At 42.2% G+C, this 23,651-nt stretch overlaps 1 protein-coding gene across 10 annotated transcripts in view; it reads left to right on the top strand.

Annotated features, from left to right (window-relative positions):
- Positions 1–23,651, top strand: part of LOC127604758 (protein shisa-6-like) — a 63,358-nt gene continuing 39,707 nt past the window's right edge. For 8 of the 10 annotated variants that reach the window (XM_052072015.1, XM_052072017.1, XM_052072019.1 and 5 more), the window contains exons 1-4: positions 2–122; positions 422–1,368; positions 3,392–3,552; positions 12,341–12,439. In XM_052072015.1, coding sequence (XP_051927975.1) covers positions 842–1,368; positions 3,392–3,552; positions 12,341–12,439 — 787 coding nt within the window. In that variant the 5' untranslated portion in view covers positions 2–122; positions 422–841. Of the gene's footprint in view, positions 123–421; positions 1,369–3,391; positions 3,553–12,340; positions 12,440–23,651 lie in introns of all 10 variants that reach the window. The other 2 variants (XM_052072016.1, XM_052072023.1) reach the window with 1 other exon arrangement.

The raw sequence follows: 23,651 nt of genomic DNA on the forward strand, positions 1-23,651 counted from the left end.
AAAGAGGGGGGCGGGGGGGGTAGAGGGAAAGAGAGGTGGTCTGCTTCACAGCTCTGACGGTCTACTTTACTTTCGCGGACCCAGACAGAGAAGGACTCCCAGCGGGTCTTTTTTTAACAGAGGTAGGTTGGCTTTCCACATCCACCCCTTTTTATAAATATGCAGCTTGTATAGTCAATAGTTTTCATCAATGTGACTACATTTACAAAATATCTATATATATTTTGAGAATATCAGTAACAACCACGTGGACGCGTTCAAACGCATCACGGAAAAAAAACGTGCGTGTTAGATGGCAAGAATGCCACAACTGCAGCAAGTTAGTTGGACGCCTGCATTTATACATGAATGCCATAATGATATGCATGACGTGTCGATGACGTAGGGGATCATACTAAATGAGCTCTACTTATGTTTCCAGTCTAACCGAGACTTGAGCAGAACGAACCTGAATTTCAGTCGTCAGCACCTTGGACAGCGAATCAAAGCAAAACCAACGGGAAGGGCGCTCCCGAAGTCCGGGCGTCCAGAGACGCGACTCCCCGCTTTGGATTTGTGGTTGCCCCCCCACCCCTCGACCCCCCACCACTACCACCACCTCCACCCGCGCATCATGATGGGCCGCAGCGGACTTTAGTTCAGTTCATGAGCTCTGACAGCCCAGATATGCCCTAGAAGGCAATCTAACCAGAGTTGCATTCAGCATGAAGGCTGCACGTAGGAATGAGCGATCGACAGCGAAACTTAGCTCGGACTGAATCTTCTGCGAAGCTTTAATCAGAGTTGCCTCGACGACCAAAAAAAAAAATAAAAATCGTAGACTTGTTTTGTGCCGCGCACCATGGGGAAAAGGCACCTTTTGTTACTTCTCATTTATCTGGATCCACTGAGCGTGCTGAGTGCGGCCACGGGTGGGAAAAAACCCAAACAGACGACCAGGAAGGTTCCCAAAGCCACGGCGGCTCCCACGGTGGCGACGCAGCCGAAGACGCCGCAGCCCGCTCCGGCCAGCAACCACGACACGTGCCTGGGTTATTACGACGTCAGCGGGCAGTATGACAAAATGTTCGAATGCAACAACACGGACCATCGCTACTGTTGCGGGACTTGCTACCTGCGCTTCTGCTGCGAGTACAAGAAAGACAGACTGGATCAAAAAGCCTGCACGAACTATCAAACGCCGGTGTGGGTGCAGACGGCCGCCCCGTCCCCAGTACCGACGGGGGAGACTTTTGAGGGCATGGACCAGACCAATACGGCGGTCTACATCACCTGTGGGATCATAGCCTTCATCATAGTAATGGGAGTGTCCGCAAAAGTTGCTTATGACAAAGCCACAGAACCGCCTCAAGAGATGAATATACACAGGTAAGGAGCACTTACAAGTACGTTGCAAAAAAAAAAAAAAAATCATGATCCTTTAAATAATAGAACGCCGTCTAATCAAAAAGCTCCAAGTATAATTGAGTGATTTTTGACTTAACATAAATCCATTATCATGGCTGTAGTCCGCAGTGGTGTAAAATTGCATTCCATGACATCACATAAGACGTTTTCTTGTCGCTTTAAAAAAAAAAAAAAAGGTCTCGGGGTTAGATTCGATGACATCCAACTCTCAGTATGCTCGAGCACATTTCTACCTCCCTGCAAGCTAGAACCACCAGAACAAATTCATTTCATGGTCAGTGTAATATCTCCTGACTGTGGCCATGGGGGGGGGGGGGGGGGGGGGTGGAATTGCATTTCTCTATGCCATTTACTTTTACTGCCTCTCGTTGATAGTTCAAGCATTTTTGTTGGAGCTCCTCGGCACACGTTTTCATTATTAAAAAAAAAAGTGGTTAAGTAAGTTCAAAGTGGAGACTAGAATGACAAAAATGGCATTACAGTGAAGATTCATTTTGATGCCTCGCTAGTAAGTGTTGGCTCCCAAGGTAAAATTTGGTACTTTTTGCCAGAGCTAAAATGATATATAAATGGAATGCGCTCCCATTTTGTAAGAAAAAAGAAAAGAAAAAAATCAATGGCACAAATGCAATGCCATTGTAAAAGTGCAACAATAGTGAAATGTTATGTGAAATAAAGTCCATTGAAACAAATTGCGGATATTTGGTGTGCCCTTAAAAAAACATATCAAATCTTGAAATGACTGTCAAGGTATTGATTGACTGATTCCAAGCCAAAGGACGTGGGCCTTTGACATCAGATTCCATTCGCAGATGCCCCCCCCCCCCCCCCCGCCCCTAACCCCCACCCCACTCCCTTAAAAGAAGTGTGTCAGAATGGCAGCCTGAAATAATTACACAGTCAAAAGAAGCTCATTACTCAGACGGTTCCTCTTTGAATGCGTGTGCATGCGCGGGTGCTCTCGAGTTTGACGCCGCAATCAAAAAAAAAAAAATCATGCTTCATTTCTCACTTTTCCAATAATAGGCCACGCATTCGCACATCCTCTCCGATTCAAAATGGCAAACCGGCTGTCAAATGTCACACCTTGAACCTCATCCCGGCGACCCTTTCCCACTTAAATGTCCGCACGCGACGGCGTGGTACGTTTAGGTGCGCAATCGACAAGAACGCTTAGCAGAGCTCGGAGACGGTTATAGCAAGAGACCACATTTGATCCCCCTCAGCTGGCTCCCTCCTGCGGCTTTTCCATGCGAGAGTTATCATACATGAGTGGGCCGCAGACTGCGCCCACATCTGGAAACAAATGCTGACACACATTAATTCCTCAAGATTGAATGCTTTGTATGCATTATTCAACACTCCAACAGTCTTAAGATTGTGAATAATGGATACTGTTAATGTTGGGGTTGTACCAAGGTTGTGTGACACGCATGCACCGCTGCACATTGAATCAAGAGCGAGGAAGGCAAGGGGAGCGGAAATATTCTTTTAAAAGTAAAAGGTTACCCCCCAATGTTATATTTGATCTACCGGAGCTTTGAGCCGGTGCAGCCGTGCAAAAAGTAGTTTGATTTCCCTTTTTAAAAGCGACGGCAGAAAAAAAAAAAAAGCAAACAAACACTTTTTGAACTTGGCTCTGCCTCTCTTACTCGCTCCCTCTCGAGGGTTCCATGTGCACCTGGCGCGCTCCAAAAAAAAAAAAAAAATTCCAATTCAACCTAATTAGATGAGATGCTCACACACATGCAATGCCGGTTCACCATTCATCATCTTCCCAGGATATTTAAAAAAAAAAAAAAAGACACGTAAAACAGAGAAGCCCCAAATTATCCATAATAGCACGACGTCGTCTTGACAATTAGGCGCTATTTGGTGGGGGGGGGGGGGGAAGAAACAGACGCATTATTGCCTCATTTTGAAAATCAGCATTAAGAGACGCTTCGAGTAGAATAACATTTTGCTGTTGACTGTTAATTCTCAGGGCCCTTGCCGACATCCTGAGGCAACAGGGGCCCATTCCCATCTCTCAATACGACTGCGAGAACTTTGCAGCGATGAACGGCTCGTCCAAAGACAACACACCGGTCAGAACCTCATCCAAGAACCACTACACTCCTGTTCATGCCTCTAAATCCAACCACGGTAAGAGCCCTCTTTTTTTTATCCACTTCAATACACTAAAACTCTCAAAAGCATCTACTAGTTTATATATAAAACGTCAACAAAGACCACACACGGTGCTCAACCTTCCAGCTGCATAATCTCCAATGTTAACACCATGTGATCATCACATTTGGGCAAGAGAGCGTGCGGGAGAGCGCCACAGAAGGGAAAGGGAGCCCGGCGACAATGGATAATTACCGGCTGGCAAAGTAACGCAGCCTCGCGATGTTTGACAGGGTGGGAATTGTGACCTCGCATACACCCAACGTGTGAAGGAGTCGCTAACAATGTGCGATTTGATGCAACTCTTCAGAAAGTGGATGGCAGGTGAATCGGTCGATTTGGTGAACATCTGCATTAAAATCAAAGGTGGAAAAAGCACTGGTGGTTCGTGTGGTGAAAAGTCATTTCGACCAAGCCAAGCTGTAAGGACCCGGAATTCGGGACCAGTGGCGTGCGGTGAGGTGCATAGTTGGTGAGGCACTGACTCCTTTAGTTTCAGATTTACAAATATATAAAGCAAAAAAAAAGGGCAGCTTATTCAATTGGCTAAACATTATATTTGTGGCATCCAGATATACGGCAAGCAGCACGAGACCGTTGCACGTATCGACCCAGTTTGTGATGATTGCGCAATGTATTGCACATTCAGAGGTGAGGCACAGCCTCACCTGCCTCCCCGTCTCTGGTCGGGACCATGATTTCTCCGTCAGAGTGTGCATGAATGTATAGACTGGCATTTACATTATTTTTGTATGATAATGGATCAACAGATCCATGCAATGACCAGTTACAATGCGTGACTGATCAAACTAGCGCTAACGTGACTTTTGCATGCGATTGATGAGATTTTAATTCGGATCTGAAAATTTGTGCTGTTTAATCATTGTTTTGTTTCATTAGGCAACAGGCAAAAGTCAAGCCTCTTGCACAACGTGCGTTTCGTAACATCTCGGCTGCATTCCTATCATGCATTTTAATTTGGAGTCAGTCAGTCCTCCTTCGAGTGTCTACAGTTGGTCCTAAATGATGCTGCTGGCTTCCTAACAGGAGCTCATAGGAGGGAGCACTGAACTACAATTCTGGTCTCCCTTCACTGGCTTCCTGTAGAATTTATAGTTCAATGACTATTATTTTATTGGTCTTTAAATGTGGAAATGGTCTCCGCTGCATTTTACCTCTCCAAGCTGCTCCACCTTGTGAATAAATGTGAAGCTTTCAAATCTCAGCTTGAAACACATTTTGATTCTTTGGCTTTTTTTTTAGGCTGGGCTAAGTAAGACTTGACATCGTTTTGCTGTTGTATCACACTTACTATTTTTGTGTTCTAACGGTGTTTTGTTACGTCTGATTTGAACTTAGTGTACCGCACTTTGTATGCAGCTGTGGTTGTTTTTAAAGCACTCTTCAAATAAAGTTCACAACAACCTACCCGTGAACGCTTATAACTGCCAAATTTACAATATCCACATTTTTGAATTATTTCCGACAAATTCTTGGACTCCATACATTTGAGAAACCAGATTTAGAAGAATTTGTAAAAAGCCATATAAAGGGCAGATGAAATCTCATCACGACACAAAAGGACAGAAACATTCACTATCATGCACTATTTCCAATACATTTTGGTTTGGGCGTGTACGTCATGAAGACTTGTCCTCTTTCTGCCACATTGCCATCTGTCAAACATCTGCTTCCAGCATTTTCATTCTGCTTGTTGTGGATGCATTCAGCATTCTTTCATTTTGCACTTCCCTCTTTTCTTTGCTGCTTCGATGCAGTTTTTCCGGTCAGACTGCGGGCGGGCTTATAAACTGTCTTTTATCTGACCTTGCGAGCATTTAGAGAAGGGGTCACCAGCATGGAATGAGCACCAGGGAACCCTGAACGAACTATTATAGTTGACTGATTTCAACTACCAATCGGCGATGAGACAATGGAACATTTTTTTTGTGGTTTCATGGTCCTATCGACCCGCCGAAGGAAGACGTAATGCCAAAGTGGCCCGCGCCAAAAATGAGTTTGACACCGCTGACATGGATGAACATCATGAATTATTACTCAAATCATACAACAAAAGGTAATTAGAGCAAGTGTGTATCAAACTGGTAGTCCTCTGCATTAAAGGGGAAGCAAACATTTTCTTGACAGGAATATGTTTTATGCAGCCCTACTTGTCCAAATAGGTCACTTTGATGAATATTTCAGAGATGGAATATGTGTTAAGCAGTAAAATCTACTCGTTTTTGTTCATCTCAGGAGGCGGCTATTTTCCTTTTGCTGTCGACTAAAAATGACATCACAGTTCCTCAGGGCTCAGGTAAGAACCAAACATGGCTCAGTTTTGTAAAACAGGTGAACCATGATTGGCCTGGAGCAACTGTGATGTCATTTTCGGTGAACAGAAAGTGTTTGATTTGGTTTGTTTATTGAACATAAAACATATACAGTAATAATTTGACAGAAAATAAGGTAAATAAAATAGTAAAAAAGAAAGAAATCAGTCTTTATTCAACACAGTTATTATGTTCAAGGGAGTAGGAAGAAGTAAAAAACTTACCTCGTCCTACCCCGGTGTCAAAATGGCCGCCGCCTAAGATTGCTAAAAACAAGTGGATTTTACTGTGAAACTCATGGTTCAGAAATGCAATATCCATCTATTTATCCATCAATCTGTTGCTATGAATGGCTGGAACTGTATGGGTGAAGCTGCCTTGACCATCGAGCAGTCCCGACATGGTTCAATATTAAGGGCTCTGACTGTAACAAGGTCTAAAAAATGGGAGCTCCACAAGGTGCTATGTGGCACCCACTTGCGCTCATCAAACATTCATGTGAAAAAAGTAAGGCAGATGATGGGCAGAGTGAAGGGCCTCAACTTAAGCTGACGCTTTGGACGTTTCTTTCCTTTTGCCACCGTCAAGTGTAGCGACCCACAAAAAAAGGTAAACCCACAAAAAAGTCCTGCTCACGAACGTCTTTCAAGAGCATCCGCTTGATTTCATTGCAAAATCATTAATACATCATGATGCACAGCTTTGGTGTTATTCCAAAAATCCAGAACTCAGTTTCAGCCGAAATGACATATGCTGCCTTAATTTCACATTAGAGTCCTGTGATGATATTGGACCCTTGGTGCATTGCGAAGTTCAATGTGTTTTTGGGAGCAACATAACATTTTAAAAAACACTGTGCCAGAAGCAAAAAAAAAAAAACAACAACGTGCAGACAGGATAATATGAGAGCATCACTCGAAGTGCTGCTAGTGTATACAGTATATATATATATATATATATATATATATATATATATATATATATATATATATATATATATATATATATGCATCTGTGGTTGGCGGGTCGGGGGGGGGGGGCTCGATTTCTTTTTAGATCTGAGTGTAAACACTGCTGCATACCCTGCAGCCACAACAAGGACCAGAACGAGAAAATGAGAAGCAGATACCTTTGCAGTACTTTGCCTTCAGTTAAAATAAACACTAATCGCTTCTCTGAGAAAATGCAGTTTGGCCCTCAGCTCTGTGAACTGAATTTGATTTATTTTAGCGCGATCCTCTTTCCCTTGTTTCTCTCAATTGTTTTTCTTTCCTCATAGACAAAGATATGAAATGTTTACACGCACTGGAAGTGTAAAGTACTCTCATTTTACTCATCAAGTAGTCAAGAAAAAAAACAAAAACACAAATCGTCCCATCCAGCAGTTTGAAAAAAACGAATGCTGTTTTTTTTTCATGGCTTTGCCAGAAGAAAAAGAATTTGAGTGATATTATAAGAAAAATAATCACCACTTTTCATCATGTAGTGAGTGGCCAGTGACCTTCATCTACTCAACTGTATCCAAGTACCAGACATCATGGACAAAATTATTGGGACCTCCCCTGTGAATGAAAGAAATAAGGGTAATCATAACTACAAATATCAAGAAAATTAACCAATAAAAGTCAGACATTGCTTTTGAATTGTGGTTCAACAGAATTATTTTTTCCAAACCAACTGATGAAAGAAACCTTCAGAAAAAAATGTCACCCTCAAACTTAACATTTTGTTGTACAACATGATGAAACAATTCTCTGGAATCAAATGATTTGTGTCACTTTCAGTGAAACTTCTACACTTCTCGTGCATGAAATTGTTAAAATGCGATTATCATGATTAATTAATTAAAAATTGGGAGCTCCACAAGGTGCTATGCGAGTCCCACTCATTATATTATATATATATATATATATATATATATATATATATACAGTATATACGTGTGTATGTGTGTGAGTGAGTGTGTGTGTGGGCGCGTGCGCTACTTTTCAACCCAGTGCTCATAGTTTGGGTTGCTCATTCTTCATAAGCTACTTATAAAGCCTTGAAAAGTGGTAACAATATATTTTGAGATTGTTTCGAGTATTTCTGCACTTATCAGCTTTAAGGTCATTTTTTTTTGGGAGACAATCAGTGATCGCGATAATAGCTTTGCACCTTTAGTTTTTGTTTTTTGTTTTTCCCTCCACCAGCTTATATGACCTTTAGGTTGACGTGTTTTGTTGTCCCTTTTTCCATTTCGAAGAAAATAAATCAGCTGCACTTTTCAAACCTCTCTCTTTTTTTTTAATGCCTCGAGTCACCCACATACAGTATGTGGCGTAGTCGTTTAAATGCATTGAGCTAATTGCTGTTCTCTCATTGTTGACCGATAGACCGATCAATATATGATGACTGAGACTCCCAACTGAGGTTAATGCAAGTTGGTGCCTGGCCAGCACTCACCTTTACATAAAAATAAAAAGGGGCCACTTGAACAGTCCAGGTCTTGCACCAGGTCTATTAATTTTAATTTTTCCCTCTACTTAATGGATTTGCCCTTGAGTTTATAATTAGCCGGCCCTTGGCCTATGTTACATCCCTTTGTAAAGTTTCATGACAATTGTGCTGAGTGAGACAAAACAACAGATGAGGGTGATACTGTAACCTCCCTCAGTCGGAGGTAATTATCATAACGCGCTCTTAAACACCCATACCCGTGGCCGTAGCCGCCCTGCAATTAATACTGCGCGCAGGTTTATCACGGTGATATCACCGACTCCCACTTGCTAATGCAATCATCACTTGCATGTTAAAAACAACAAAGCATGATCAGTTTTAATAAAAGCTCCCTCGTGAGAGCTCCTGTGTGAAGCCACAGCATGTGTGGGTATCTTCATGTGTGTCGTCCATTTCCTCTGGTCTGAATTGACTAATTTGTAAAAAAAACAAAAAAAAAACTGTCGCCTCTAGTTTGGGTTCGTGCTCGAGTGAAAATTGAAGCGCACCCAGAAGTGTCACCAGAAACCCCGTCTCGTCATTGTTTTCGGTGATTGATCACAAGACTAAAAAGAAAGAAGGCCTGCGAGTGATCAATAAAAAAAGTAACACAGAAAGAGAATGAAATAACTTGTCGTTCGTTCTTCACTAATACAATGGAACTCTCATTTGATGGATTGATCGGAGTGAAGGGGCCCATTGTCAATGACAAAGCATTTTTTTTTTCATTACCTCAATATACCCAATACAGTATAAAATAATTGTCCTTCCCAGTAATTCGCAGTACAGTCCATCATTTTTGTAAATTAAAAAAAACAAAACAAAAGGTTTGAAACTGAAAAAACATCTGGTCACATTCATAATCAACGTTTGTGCTTCTGTTTTTCACCTCGGTGACAATCACATGCTATTGATAAGGGCCTTACTAAAAAAAAAACCCTCAAAAACTGTATTGTACCAAAATATGTCTGAGGGACGGATAAATGACAAGAATAAAAAGTTCACTGTCGCTACGGTAAATTGCAGCCAATTTAGGAAAACTGACTTGAAGAGCTACTTGAGAAAGGGCATTTTGAGCGGCCTGAACACTATTTTCTGTTCGATGAATAACGTACGCGGTGTATTATTTCTTGGTCTAAATTGAGGTTCCACTGCATGGCTGAACAAGGGAGTAGTGAAACTTTAAAAAAGCACAACTCTGCAACTGTGACATTATCCTCATTGTTCTCCAAACAGAGGTTCAAACAAAACCAGGGAGGAAATGCTCGACTGAGTACATACGCAAGTGTAAACTGCGCACACGCTAAGCCAAAGACGCGCCCATTAAGTTAGCAGTCTAATCTATTAGCAGTCATGTCACCAGAATGATTCGCAAGAGTGGCGGAAGCAAATCTATAACACCTCACTTCATCATGTTAGCTGCTCATGGTATCGCTAATGTTGGTGCACACACTAAATCGTCGAAAATGATTATTATTTATCCATCCACCCATTTTGCGATCAACTTTATCCTCACAAGGATCGCGGGGGGTGCTGGAGCCTATTTCAGATGTCTTCGGGTAGTAGGCGGGGGACACCCTGAACCGGTTGTCAGCCAATCGCAAGGCACACGTAGACGAACAACCATCCACGCGCACACTCGAGGGACAATTGAGTGTTCAATCAGCCTGCCAGCATGTTTTTGGAATGTGGGAGGAAACCGGAATACCCGGAGAAAACCCACGCAGGCCCGGTGAGAACATGCAACCTCCACACAGGAAGGCCGTAGCTGGGATGGAACCCACGACCTCCGCACTGCACCACGGGTCCGCCCCAGATTATTATTAGAAGACATATTTATATAAACTCCCGTACAGGATGTTTGGAACCATGGCGGCATCATCTCTTGCAGGTTGCTTTGGTCCACACAAGATTAGTTTGCTGTATTCACACCTGTCCAACCGAACTGCACCGAGGGGTGGAAACTAACTAGAGTGCTCACCCTGAGAGGCCTCCACTAATTTGTTTCCTTTCCTTGATCTCATTTATTGGCCCTTATTATCCGGCTGAAACCTGTGCCCGCTGAGTGTGCGTGAGCAGCACTTCCCCTGCATTTGCTTCATTGGAAAACAACAACAGGGTGGGCCCTCTGTGTGAACGATACAAAACTTCATATTCGTGAAGCGCACGCCCGTATGTCCATCCGAGTTGATCCGCTCTAAAATCGGTAATCCATGGATAGACTTCTCACATCGCTGTGTCAAAGCTAAGAATCGACCTTGGAGTTGCATATACGTACCCCAGTGACAGCCGCATAGTAACCCACCTAGCAGGGTTTGTAAAAAAACAAAAACAAAAATTTTAATAATGTATATATATTATTACTCATATTTTTACTCTCTCTAAGGTATTACAGAGAAGCGGGTGTCCTGCATAGAATTCAGATGGAGTATTACTCTATGAAAGCGCAGAGCACCCACTTCATGCACTGCATGCTCAATTTCATGGTATAGTTGAGGTGAAAAATCGTGATTTCCTTTGTCGCAAGGATACGGAATTCATTGCGCCCCCCCTTTTTTTTTGCCGCAGGCACAGCAATCAGCCTCACCTTAATAAGATGAAAATACAAACATCATGAGATGAGGGGCATTCCGTTTGAAGGGGGCTTTCGGATTCAAGGGCTGCCGTCGCAGTGCGGTGCCGGTAACCTACCAATGACTCCGATGACAAAACGCGAAAGGTGGCGAGAGCCATGCAAGGAAAAATAGCACTGCAGGCTGTCATTTGAAAGCTTTTACGTTCGAATCGGTTCGAGTTCAAAACGGCGCAGGGATGCGGGTGGGTGACAGTAACTGCTCGGAATTGGATGCGGCGCAATTCAGCTTGGCATATTATATAGCGCGGCATATACTTTTTTTTTTCTTATTGTTTGTTGATTCTGTCAGAGGATTTAATAGTCCTACTTTTTGTTTTTATTGAGGACTGTAGTGGGTGGTAGGCTAAGTGCTTAAGTGCATGAATGCGCAAGTTGTGTCACATATCCAAAACAAAAACACCACAAGCAGAGTTCAACCTCAATTCCTCTCGAGTGATATCGCTTAAATGTTGTTAATAATCAATCCATAAAAAATAAACGTGAGGAAATGTCAATTGGTAAAAAAAAAAAAAAAAAATCATATTAAAACCTTATGTGCAAGAGAAAAAAGGAGATTTAGACTCAGCGCCAAAAAATAATCTAGAAAACTTGCAGGTCTGATTCAAAACAACTTTGTCAAAATGTGTTGACTAGTCTTTTATTCGATTCTAAAAATATTCGCTAAGGTGATATATCTAAAAATATCACCTTATATATCTAAAAATATGAATATTAATAAAACATTAATACACATTTTATTAATATTATTTTGATTAATATAATATTAATAAAAATATATTAATTTCTAAAAATAGTCACTGATATTCTAATATACGCATGCATTGCGCTAAGGTGTGTACAATATTTCATGATTTGTAAATGGATCTAGAATATACAAATATGAGGAGATCCCACAAATTCACTGATTGAAAAATAAAATTGGAAAACATGTTTTAATAATTTGGGGGGTTTCCCCCGCATCCTCATTTTCATTGGAAAATTCATCTTGAATGTTTATCTTTTTTTAAAAATATATATATATATTTTGGGGGTGGTTACATATTTTATCTCTCAGTTTATTTCCTTCCCCAGCTCTTTGCTATTTGGACCGGTCACAATCCCTCACCGATAGCGTATAACTGTCATTCCATAATGGTTTCAACTGTAATACTTCCAACACAACAAATGACTAACACTTTCTGTAAATCATCAAATTGAATGTTTAACCCTATCAGGGACAGCGGTTACTACAGTGGACGGCTTATCATGTTCTGAGGTTACGGTGTGCGTGAAAGGGTTTAGATATGTATGACCTGTAAATGGTTCCGTTTCCAAACAGGTCACTACGGGAAGGAGGGTGTGCGGAACAGCGGTGGCGCGGACCTTCACAACTTCATCTCCTCTGGTTTTGTGACATTGGGGCGAGGACCACAGAAAGGTAATACCCTTTTTTTTTCCGCCTATCAATCCTTTGTTCACCCTTTCAGGCACAGCGGTCACTACAGTGGACGGTTTATCATGTTATCAGGTTACAGGGTGTGTGAAAGGGTTTTAAAAGTGGACATAGAATGCTTCCCATGCTCTAGGCACGTACGTACCAAGTGAATGGAATGACCGGTGCGACTGTCCACATAGGCAATCGACGGTGAGCCAGTAATGTCGGCGAAATGTCCTCTGATTCAATTTCCATCCAAAATAATCCCTGCGAATTGCTGCCACTGTTTTGCAATTAAATACAATGCGAACGCAATCCATCCAAACTGATGGGAGAGGAGCTGACGTGAAGTGCAGGACAACTTTTCAGCACACACGCACACAGTCACACACACCCACACACACGCACACACACACACACTGCCATTAGTGAGGGAGCACAGTTATCCCTTGGGTAATGCATTGATTAGTATGCAGCCATGTTGGCTCCGTGTTGATTTATTCCCATCCATTTCGGTTCCACAAATCAGACGCCCTTGTGTGTCACCGCATGGGGCATCGCAAAGCAACAGTCCCTTTTGCTTGAACCTGTTTTCTAAGGTTTGTTTGGAAATGTTTGGTGACACGGGTCATGATTTTTCGGGGGGCTGATTGGTGTTGGTTGAAAAATTAAAAAATGCCTCTGACAAATCTGATATGAATCGGACCACCGCTGATGCGACTGCAGTGTAAATGGACGGATCAGATATCCAAGTGATTACAAATTCACGTGGTCAAATCATTTAAACACACACACACGAACAGGCCATTAAATATGCAACTAGTGATGTCAGAGAGGTCACTTGAAGTGTACATATAAAGCGCTAATAAATGAAATATGATTCTAACTCGGCACTGAGGGTATGTTTACCACACAACACAATATATGCTGATTTATATAGCGCTTTCACAACAGCGGCAGCTGTAACAAAGCTCTTAACAAAACAGTTAACATAAAGTGAAATAATAAACACAACACATAACATAAAACACAGACAGTCGTGCAGTCCTAACCACTTTTCCGTCTCGCACTTTGTTGTTTGAAGCAGTTTGAGATGAACGAGGATAGAATTAAAGTGTCCTTTAACCAGTGGATCAGAGACGTCATTCTCAAAATGTGCACACGTCGGCTACAAGCTACTGTAAGTTTCAAAGTCAACAAGAAGCTGTTGCATCTGTTGACAAAAAAAGTGATTGGTTCACTTCTCCGCGACTCTCGGTTCCAACGCTCCTCTCTCCTCATCCTCAACTTCAGCAGCCATCCATCAAGCTGCACCAACACCGACTGTCCAACAGCGCCGACATCTCCACTGAACAAAACGTGGTTGTGAAAAATGCTTCTTTTAAAATTTAATTTAATTTTGAAAAATTACAGGTGCAAAAAAACACAAGCGCCCCAGGTCTGTCCAGCACCGACAGTCAATAGCGCCGACATTCCTCCCAATCAAAATCTGTGCTGGTACAGGCGTGCTGCCGAGAAGGCGCAACCACCAAGCACAGATACTTCTCCTTTGACGAATGTCGTGGCCAAAAAAAACGCTGAAAACAGTCCATATCAGGTCCACACGATGAAACAACAAACAACATGTAACAAAACAAAAAGACAAAAAGAACAAAAAAAGCAAGGCTCTTGAAGAGCACTTGCCGAAGGCTGCCTACTTGGGCGCCATCTTGGAAAAAAAATACAGTGCATTTAAAAAAAAATGTTTTTGAAAAGTTTCCCGTTCAGTTTTTAAAAAAATGCCTGATGTCACCACCTGTTTGTTCTCCCACTTGTATCCAGAAGTGTCTTTTTTTTAGTACTTTACTTTGTGTATATTATGTAACGTGTCACCGCTGGTCACAGTAACTACAAGTGTTATTGAGCTCATTATCTTAAGAGTGATTGTGATGTACTTGGGCATGTGTTAAGTCTGCACTTTGAGAACACTTTTCAAAAATATGCACTTTTTTTTGTTGCTCTCCAAAGTACAGTTGGATAAACGATCCAGAACGATATTGCTTTTTTTCTTTTAATAATGGTTTTTTTTGTGTATTTTCAAGTTCACCTGCATAATATTCATTCATTCATCTTCCGTACCGCTTGATCCTCACTGGGGTCGCGGGGGGTGCTGGAGCCCATCCCAGCCGTCTCCGGGCAGTAGGCGGGGGACACCCTGAATCGGTTGCCAGCCAATCGCAGACCTGCATAATATCTTTTGATCTATTGTGGAATCACAATACGCAGCTAATGCAACCATCTATAGGTGCCCGTCAAAAAAATAATAAAAAAAAACTCGGAATATCATGAAAAAATGTATTTCAGTCGTGCTATTCAAAAAAATGTGCAACTTGTGCATAGTTTTCCAAATAACAAAAAAAAGAAGCAAAAAATGAATCGTTGAGGGCCAACTCTATTTTGATATCAAATCAATTCCTTCTCATACTTATGCTTGGGGGGGGGGGGGGGGAGTCTGGTTTTCTTCTTTATACTCAATCACCTCCACGAGGGATGAGTAATAACAACACGCACAAAAAACAACAACAACAAAATTATGCTGCATGAATCATGTTAGAAACAAATTCTTCCCTCGGTACGCCGAACACCAATGCAGATCTCTGCGCACCTGTCTTCGCGGGGGTGCTTGTTTAGCATTTTCACCTCCATGCAATGTGAATTTTTACTGGTCACCTGTCTGCCTCACCAATAAATCAATCAATAAATAAATAAATCTCGAGAACGTGGCGTCTCCCGATGCAGTAAAGGACGTTCAAGCATTGAGTGGCAGCTTTTAGCTCTTTGACGACTCTTTGTAACGTCGTGCGCCTCAAGGCAGGTATGACTGCGGATTGAAGCTTGAATCAATGAGAGGCTGTTCTCACTTTGGCTTCTTTTTGACGTTTATTCCACGCTGGGAAAAGGAAAAGGGTTTAACCGAGCTGCTCTGAAAGTTTGCTTTTGAATTTCTTTCTCAACGTCCCTTTGTGACTGTGAATCAAAATCAAGTCTTTTATCTAGCTGAGCGTTTATGATTTCGAAATGGTCTGTACATGACTTGATTTGTCGGTTCTGTTTTTTTTTTTTTTTAATTTAAATCCAGATTGGGTGGACAAATTATATCATGCACCTGTCCTATCAATGTGGGCTGATGTGAGCAGTCAGTAAGAGATGAAGCCAGAATGAGGTGAACACTAAGTAAGCAGTCAGGTTGAATATCAATCAGAGTGGAGCTTCATTATTTTTTGAAGAGGTTTGCACAGCTTGTCCCCCCCCCCCCTCCAACACCACCTCCTGCTTGCTGAAAGTAACAAAGCCGGAAAGGCCAAATAGCAAACACAGAGTCAACGCCACAGAATCAGAAACCTCTTTTGCTTCATATGTTTTTTATTACTTTTTTGTTTTTTGTATTTTAGCACTTACAGTGTTTATATTTGCCACACAGACAGAATTGGGTTTTGTTTTCAGGATGTCTTTTCTGGCTTATGCATATTTGGTCTGTTAAATTATACAGGCTGATACATAGTGTGTGTGTGTGTGTGTGTGTGTGTGGTTAGATTATCCTCAGGGAGGACAGGTTAGGTCAGTGGGTGTTCTGAAGCATCATAACAGCTGGATGCTTCATATGTGCTCGCTGATATACAAAATAAAACTAGCACAGGATACTTAATTTAAAAAAAAGATGAGTGCCGGTGTGTAAGTGTGTGTGTGTGTGTGTGTGTGTGGGGGGGGGGGGGAATAATTCCAATCTGAAATCAAGGGGCGATGTTCAGTACTTAAAATTATAGAATTTAGGGGATAATGGGCGGCCTGGTGGTCGAATGGTGAGCACGTCGGCCTCATAGTGCAGAGGTACAGGGTTCGATTCCTGCTTTCCTGTGTGGCGTTTGCATATTCTCCCCATTGCCTGTGGGTTTTCTCCGGGTACTTCAGTTTCCTCCCACATTCCAAAAACATGCATGGCAAGTTAATGAAAGTGTGTGAATGTTCGTCTCTGTGTGGCCTGCGATTGGCTGGCGACCGGTTTAGGGTGTCCCCCACCCACTGTCCGTAGACAGCTGCCAGCACGCCCACGACCGACCCTCGTTAGGATCAGCGGTTTTGAAAATAGATGGATGACTGGATGGGGTATAGTACAGTATTCGGAATTTAATTGTTCTACTTTTGCACACTAACACAGTTCCGTTTGCTTTTGCCCAGAATGGTGCTCGTTTACTCAAATGCTTACATTTCTGGAATACAACTCTGAACACAGTAATGCCACTAAGTAGAATGACGATTAGACATTAACCAGACATTATATCATGGAGATCTGCAATAAATATTCAAAATTTCGTGTTTTTTTTCTGTGCCGTTATTTTGACATAAAATGCGTTGGTATGTTATAAGGATTTTTTGGGTAGTTTATACAGGTCGGCGCTCCGAAAAGTTGACAGGTATACGTAATGGAAATGTCAAATGTAATAGTTCAAGGGAAACCAGTTTTGGGTCAAAATTTCACATTCTTGGGAGCATCAAGTGCATATGTTGCTGCAAAATCAGAAATGACGACCAGCACCCAACATGTAGTTTGCATTTGATCTGCAATGCGATATTTCATGGCTGCCGTCATAAATCTCCTGTAGAGATGTTAGCTGCATGACTCCTTTCAAAGCCACCTGCTACCGGGTAGTGTGACATGCTTTGGGGGGTTGGGGGGGATATTTATTTGTTTTTAGTCAAGTCGCTTTTGACGTGTACTGGATGGAGGCTTGTGTTTTCCCAAAGTGACAATATTAAGTACGTTGAACTTCTGTTTTATTTGCATTTACAGCTCAATACTTTGCTAGCCAGCATTGTGTCACTTCCTGTCGTTCGGATAATTCCAAAAGGACTTCACCCCCAGCTCCCCCGCGCCCAACACCAACCAAAATCACAAAAACCCTTCTGTCAAGATAACTTTGTATTGAGATTTTCACATTCACTTGGGAGCCAACTGCAAATATTATCTCCCCACTGTAGCTGTCATGCAAGATAAAAAACAAAGATTGAAAATACACCAACTGGCTCGCAACTTCATCCATCTCACTCCTCATGTACAACCCATAAAATGATTAGAATACGAGATTGTAATTATTTGGATTTATGACTATTTGGGCTGTGTGCCAGCGCAATTATGGTAATTTCAGGTTTCTTCATGAGGTAACACTTCACACCACTGGTCTACTGTGCTTCCTTTAAGAATGATCTACCCCAGAAATGAAATGTTGTGAAGAGGAAAAGCAAATTCCAGCAAATGCTCCAAAATCCTGGATCCACATCTAAGCCTCACAAAGTTTTTCATATTTTACCAAAGGAGATTTGTCCTGGGGGGCAATTCAAGTGTCGTATTTTCTACACGTTCCGGCGCTTCGGATTATAAAGTGCACCTTCAATGAATGGCCTATTTTAATTAAAACACAGCTGTCATGTCCCTGTTCTGGGCCTGGCCAGCAGGTGGCAGACTGAGCGGACTTGCTGGCTGCACACCTGCTGCCAATCTGTCACGTAGCAAGGTGGTGGTGGACCCCAAAACGCAGGCAGGAGGGAGGAGGGGGTGTATTTGAAGATTTGTATTTAAAACAAAAAAAAAACCTAAATCCAAAACAGACAAAGTCCAAAGTAAAAACCATGACTAAATCTAAAACATAATGAACTAAACATGACAGTAGCGAGAAGCAACAATGACCCGACACCGAGTGTTCGGGCAGGAGTCCTTTTATACAACTTATTACCAAATGACCAACAGGTGTGCAGCTGCTGGGAGAGCCCTACACTGCCACCTGTTGGTCCCTAAACCGAATCATGACAACAGCACTTTGTATGCAGCGGTGGCTGTTTGAAAGTGCTCTATAAATACAGTTGAGTTGAGTAAAACAGTTTTCAGATACAGGGCACACTGCATTAATAAGGCGCATCGAACAGAAGCTACAATAGTGGTTGGCTGTGGTTGCGCTATGAATCCACTAGATGGTGGTGTGCTAAAGGGAATACAATACAATACAGCTTTATTTATATAGAGCCTTCACAACCCCTGTCAAAAAGCCATTAGAACTGGTGTGCATGGCCATTATGTCATTTTTTAAAAATCCATGTTAGACTTTGATAATAACATTAAAAACAACTAAAAATCATGAAGTTAAAAACAAAATACAACCCAATGCTATGGGAAAACGACATACGTGTAAATCTTTGGTTTATAGCTTTGTTGTTTTTCGGCAGTGCCAAACCCCCCCCACCCAAATCACTGATTGGTACATATGCAAACTAAAGCCCAATAGCGGGATTAAATTAATTGTTATTGTCACAGAGGAAGTATGGCATACTTTTTGCATTCACTCACTGTCACGACGGCAAACTCGGCACTGTAAATCACTGTCACATTTGCACACATATTTCCCTGCCCCGCAGAGTGTTTAAAGAGAGCAAATCTGTGTGCGCAGATGGATGGAGAAAGAATTCTTATGACGGATGTTGTTCGTTTCCAACTCGCCTGCCCCCATTGATCAAATGTTTCTACCTTGGACACACAGTGTGGAGCGGGTCGACAGCCGGCATGTAAATGAGCGTTTAAATATTCCGTTTGCCAGCTGTTATTTGGTTGAACGTAGCCATTTTTTATTATTATTTTTTTTCCATGCGTCTGTCTCGTTGATTGGGGAGCAGCGCCAAGTCGTTGCACTCTTGAAAAGCCATGAGATAAAAGCTATTGCGCCCTTCATTCGGCGCGCCGCACACTTCATGGTCTTGATAAGGCTGACGTTTGGGTTTGGCTAGAGGAAAATGCTCACAAATATGTCACTGATTTATTACAGATGGAAATTTGACATTTTGGTACACCTTTTTCGAAAGTATCATGAAAGTTGTCATCTTTGATTGGCACCCGGGCCTTGAGTTTGACACCTGTGGATTAAAGGAACTCTCAAGAGGAAATAATGCATCAAACGTAACGTAACTTAGTGATCAGCTGTTCCGAAACTATGTGTACTAATGTGTCTTTTTTGTCGCCCCCTCTTGTTGACATTATTGGTGAAAAACTTGATTTTTTGGGTTTTCCTAGTCTAGAAACAGTTGCCGTCTGCTTCGATACCTCTGCACAACAAGTCAAGTGTTTATCTTCAACGCTAATCTAATCTAATGAGGAAGCTGAAAACCACAAAAATGGACCACAAACCGGGAAAAAAACTACTCATTTGCGGCTCATTCAAACCAAATACATTTTTCGCTATCAAGTCACTGCTGACTGACATAATTGATTTTTTTCTTTTAACCAAGTCACATGTATGTCATTTGTTTCTCTGGCTCAAGCATTCCAGTTGCATCCATCGATAGAAAAAAAAATAGTCGATAATGGTTCGTCTTTCTAAACTGCTCAAATGTTAAAACGACCAGCTGCCGGTGGCTTGCCGCTGAACACGACAGCCCTTAGCAGCCGGATGTCAGACAGATGCAATGTAAATCGGTTCTGCCGTTCACCTTTTAATCGCGACTGAATTTTTAAAAAATGCTCCGCCGAACGTGATTTGATTTTTCGAAATTGATTTTTCGAAATTGATTTTCACGTCGTCAATTTGCGTAACAAGTTACGAGCCGGAGGATACACTGAATGGACCTTTATAGGCATTTTTGACATCAATAAATAATGTTTTGAAAAGTCGCTGTCTGATATCCTGCTGATTCCCTTCATGTGGTTGAAGTAGGAAAATTAGCAATGCCCAAATGTTTTCTTCAACCAGTTTGAAAACCTGGTTTGGCATCAGGGAGCCTTTGGGATGCTAAAATCTGTTTTAAGCACCGAAACAGGTCGGTTGCGCACTTGGCTCTGTGGCTGTTTTTGATTGGCAGCACGTTACAACGGGGCACATCATCACCACTCATACAAATCGATGGCTGGCTTCGGAGTAGGTGGCCAGGTGACTTGCCGGCTTAGCATTTTGTGAAATAACCAGTAAGAAAATGCTAATAAAATGGTCCCGCTGAGAGCGAACCAGGGCCATGGCATTCATTAGCAGAGATGAAAGATCAAGGGAATTTTTACAAAAGCAAAATTTGAGATTCTCTGGTCCTTGTGCCTCTGAAGCTACTGAATATGCAAGATAGATCAACAATTAAGCTGAAGGTTACAAGGATCGGAGCAGCAATTTTTCCTTGATAAGCATGCTGTCCGTTCACTTATCAAGTTGGTTTATGTGGGCCTTCATAAGCACCCCAACAGACTCGCTGTTTCACTTCACCCTTATTCACACAGCTCATTAAGGAATCCTTGATGTCCTTTTGCCGAAGAACCGAGTTTGACAACTTCCCTGCCTTGCAAAATTAACACGGGCCTTGCAGCGTTCTCTATAAAAGCTAACGGAGCACAAACGTGGAGGTCAGTGAATGACAAGTCACCCCACAATTCCTGACAAGCCTCTTGGGTATCCCACGCAACAACCACCACTTCGAGACACACTCCAGTCAATTACAGTGATGTCAGATGTGTGGGAAGACAGAGGAAATGACAGTTGGGAGACAACACTCTTATCATTCTCCTTCTGCAGCAGCCACTTGGAAATAAGGAGTTATTTGTCGGGACGCGCGCTGGAGGGAAGACAAAGAGGCCTTTCCTAAAGGGACAAAGATAGGAACGCAGCCAAGAATATCTGATTGCTTGAAAGCGAACTGACTGAGGGAAAAGCAGGGACAGTTGAAGCTCACGGTCATATGCTGGACCATTTTGGGATCTGCGTGACCTCCGATTTGTTCAGATTTGATATAAGTCGCTACGGAGTATAAATTGCACCAGCCATAAAATGCATAATAAAGAAGAAAAAATATAAGTTGCATTTTTGAGGGAAATTTATTTTATGACATGTCATTTTGAAAGGCAATCCCAAACAAAAAACCAAAATAGAGAACAACCAGCTAAGTAAGTACGATATGCTAACATCACATGACGCATAAACAACGAACGGAGAAGACGCCTGGTCTGTTCACCTAACAAATTAAGAGTTATTCCGAAAGCTATAGCATGCTAAGAAGTTTAGCAAGTTCAGTGTCACTGCAAATCGCTAAATCCAATGAAATCTTCATCCTCTGTGTTACTTTTAAACAACTCCGGAGGTAGAAGATTGGGCACTTCCTCTTCTTATGTCAGACTCTACGATTTTTCAACACAGGCCTAGAGCACCCTCTTGTGGTTTAATGTGAAAATGACATGTGAAATGAATTACCGCATTGGCCCGAATATAAGACGGCCCTGATTAGAAAATGAAACCCTCTTTTTAAAGACTCAAGTTTGAAAAAATACTTTTTGAACACCAAATACATTTTTATACAGAAAATAATTTGAGTACATCTGAAACATTATTATTACAATATGATTACAATATATTTTAAATATTTTTATTCTTTGTGGCAGGGGTTCACTTTGGCCTGGGGAGTCAAGTTCAGCATTCGATTCAAAGATATCTGGCGCCATCTAGCGTCGTGAATGGGTATAATGTCTAGACCCCGAATATAAGACGACCCCCACTTTTTCAGTCTCATTTCAATGCAAAAAACAGTGTCTTATATTCGGGCCAATACGGTAATGTGTTCAGAATTTCACACATACATCGCAAGAGAGTAGAAATCGCACCCTTATACATAGCTCCGCAAGTTTGGAGGTTTACATTTCCAAGAAATACGGGTTGATTTCCAAATCGTCTGACCGACAGGTGTTCTACTTTCAAGGTTTGCCTGTATAAAGGCGAGAGAAGAGGTAGAACTCCTTGCATACGTAGCACGGGGAGAGGGACTATCCTTTAAAAGGGCGCTGTGGTGTCCCATTTGGGGCCTGTGGAAAGCTCCTAATGCGAAGCATCAATCAAGTTGCTTCCCGCCGCACAGCATGGAAACTTTTATCTTCTCTCATTAAAGTAAGTGCAGCTATTTTATGCATCGGCTGGAATGCGGGGACTTTTTCCATGCTAATTTCCCACATTTGGATTTGTTATTAATCATCTTTGATCAGCGGGGTTCTGTACACTAATAAATTGGAAGAGAGGCTGCATGCCTGGCGACTCTTGGAACCATTCCATGCTGAAGCATCAACAAACTTCCGCGCGAAGCCGCAGCTGTTTAATGGAAATATATAGGATGTCAAAGCTTCCAACCGCTTTTCAACTTTAGAGTTAAATGAAGCGCAGGATAAAGAAATTGTGCCATCCTATTAAACGCGGAGTAAACAGAAACAAGCAACCCCCCACCCCCTCAAAGGAGCAAATCTCAACTGCAAATAACACATCCACAACCCCATTTACCCCACCAGCAATTAATTGAAAAAGAATTATGACCAATGAAAATTTTAGAAGGCCTACACCACCATCCATCCATTTTCCGAACCGCTTGACCCTCACCAGGGTCGCGGGGGGTGCTGCAGCCTATCCCAGCTGAATTCGGGCAGTAGGCGGGGGACACCCTGAATCGGTTGCCAGCCAATCGCAGGGCACACAGAGACGAACAACCATCCAGGCTCACATTCACACCCAGGGACAATTTAGAGCGTTCAATCAGCCTGCCATGCATATTTTTGGAATGTGGGAGGAAACCGGAGTACCCGGAGAAAACCCACGTAGGCCCGGGGTGAACATGCAAACTCCACACAGGGAGGCCGGAGCTGGAATTGAACCCGGTACCTCTGCACTGTGAAGTCTATGTGCTAACCACTCGACTTGCCTGGCCTACACCACTCCAAAATGAAATGGATTTGGCTCCACATTTCCCAATCCTGACATGTTTTTTTAAATCTCACCACATGTGAATTTCTAAATTTGAATGTGACGCAAGGCGCGAAGCTCCCTCAAGGCTCTGCAATCTCAATTTCATCATCACCAGCAGATCTTATTTGTTCAAAGATTCAAACGTGACCATGCGCGCACGACCTCCAAAGCCGCAAAGCTCTCGCTTTTAGCATCTCGTTTAGTCCCAGTTAGCTCCTGCCCAAAATATTCTCACTGAAAAAAATCCCCACATCGGAACGAGCTAAAAGGAAACGTTAGCTTGCACATGTTGTCGAGAAGAAAGTCAAAACCTATGTATTGTACTATGTAGGAGAATCTATTCACCGAAGCTATTCATCATATTGAAAAGTCAAACTGTATATTAAACAGCAGCGTCCTTGCTGGTTTGAGCGATAAATCATCTGTTTGAAACAGTCCTG

The sequence above is a fragment of the Hippocampus zosterae genome, chromosome 7 (genome assembly GCF_025434085.1).
Source record: "Hippocampus zosterae strain Florida chromosome 7, ASM2543408v3, whole genome shotgun sequence".
NCBI lineage: Eukaryota > Metazoa > Chordata > Actinopteri > Syngnathiformes > Syngnathidae > Hippocampus > Hippocampus zosterae.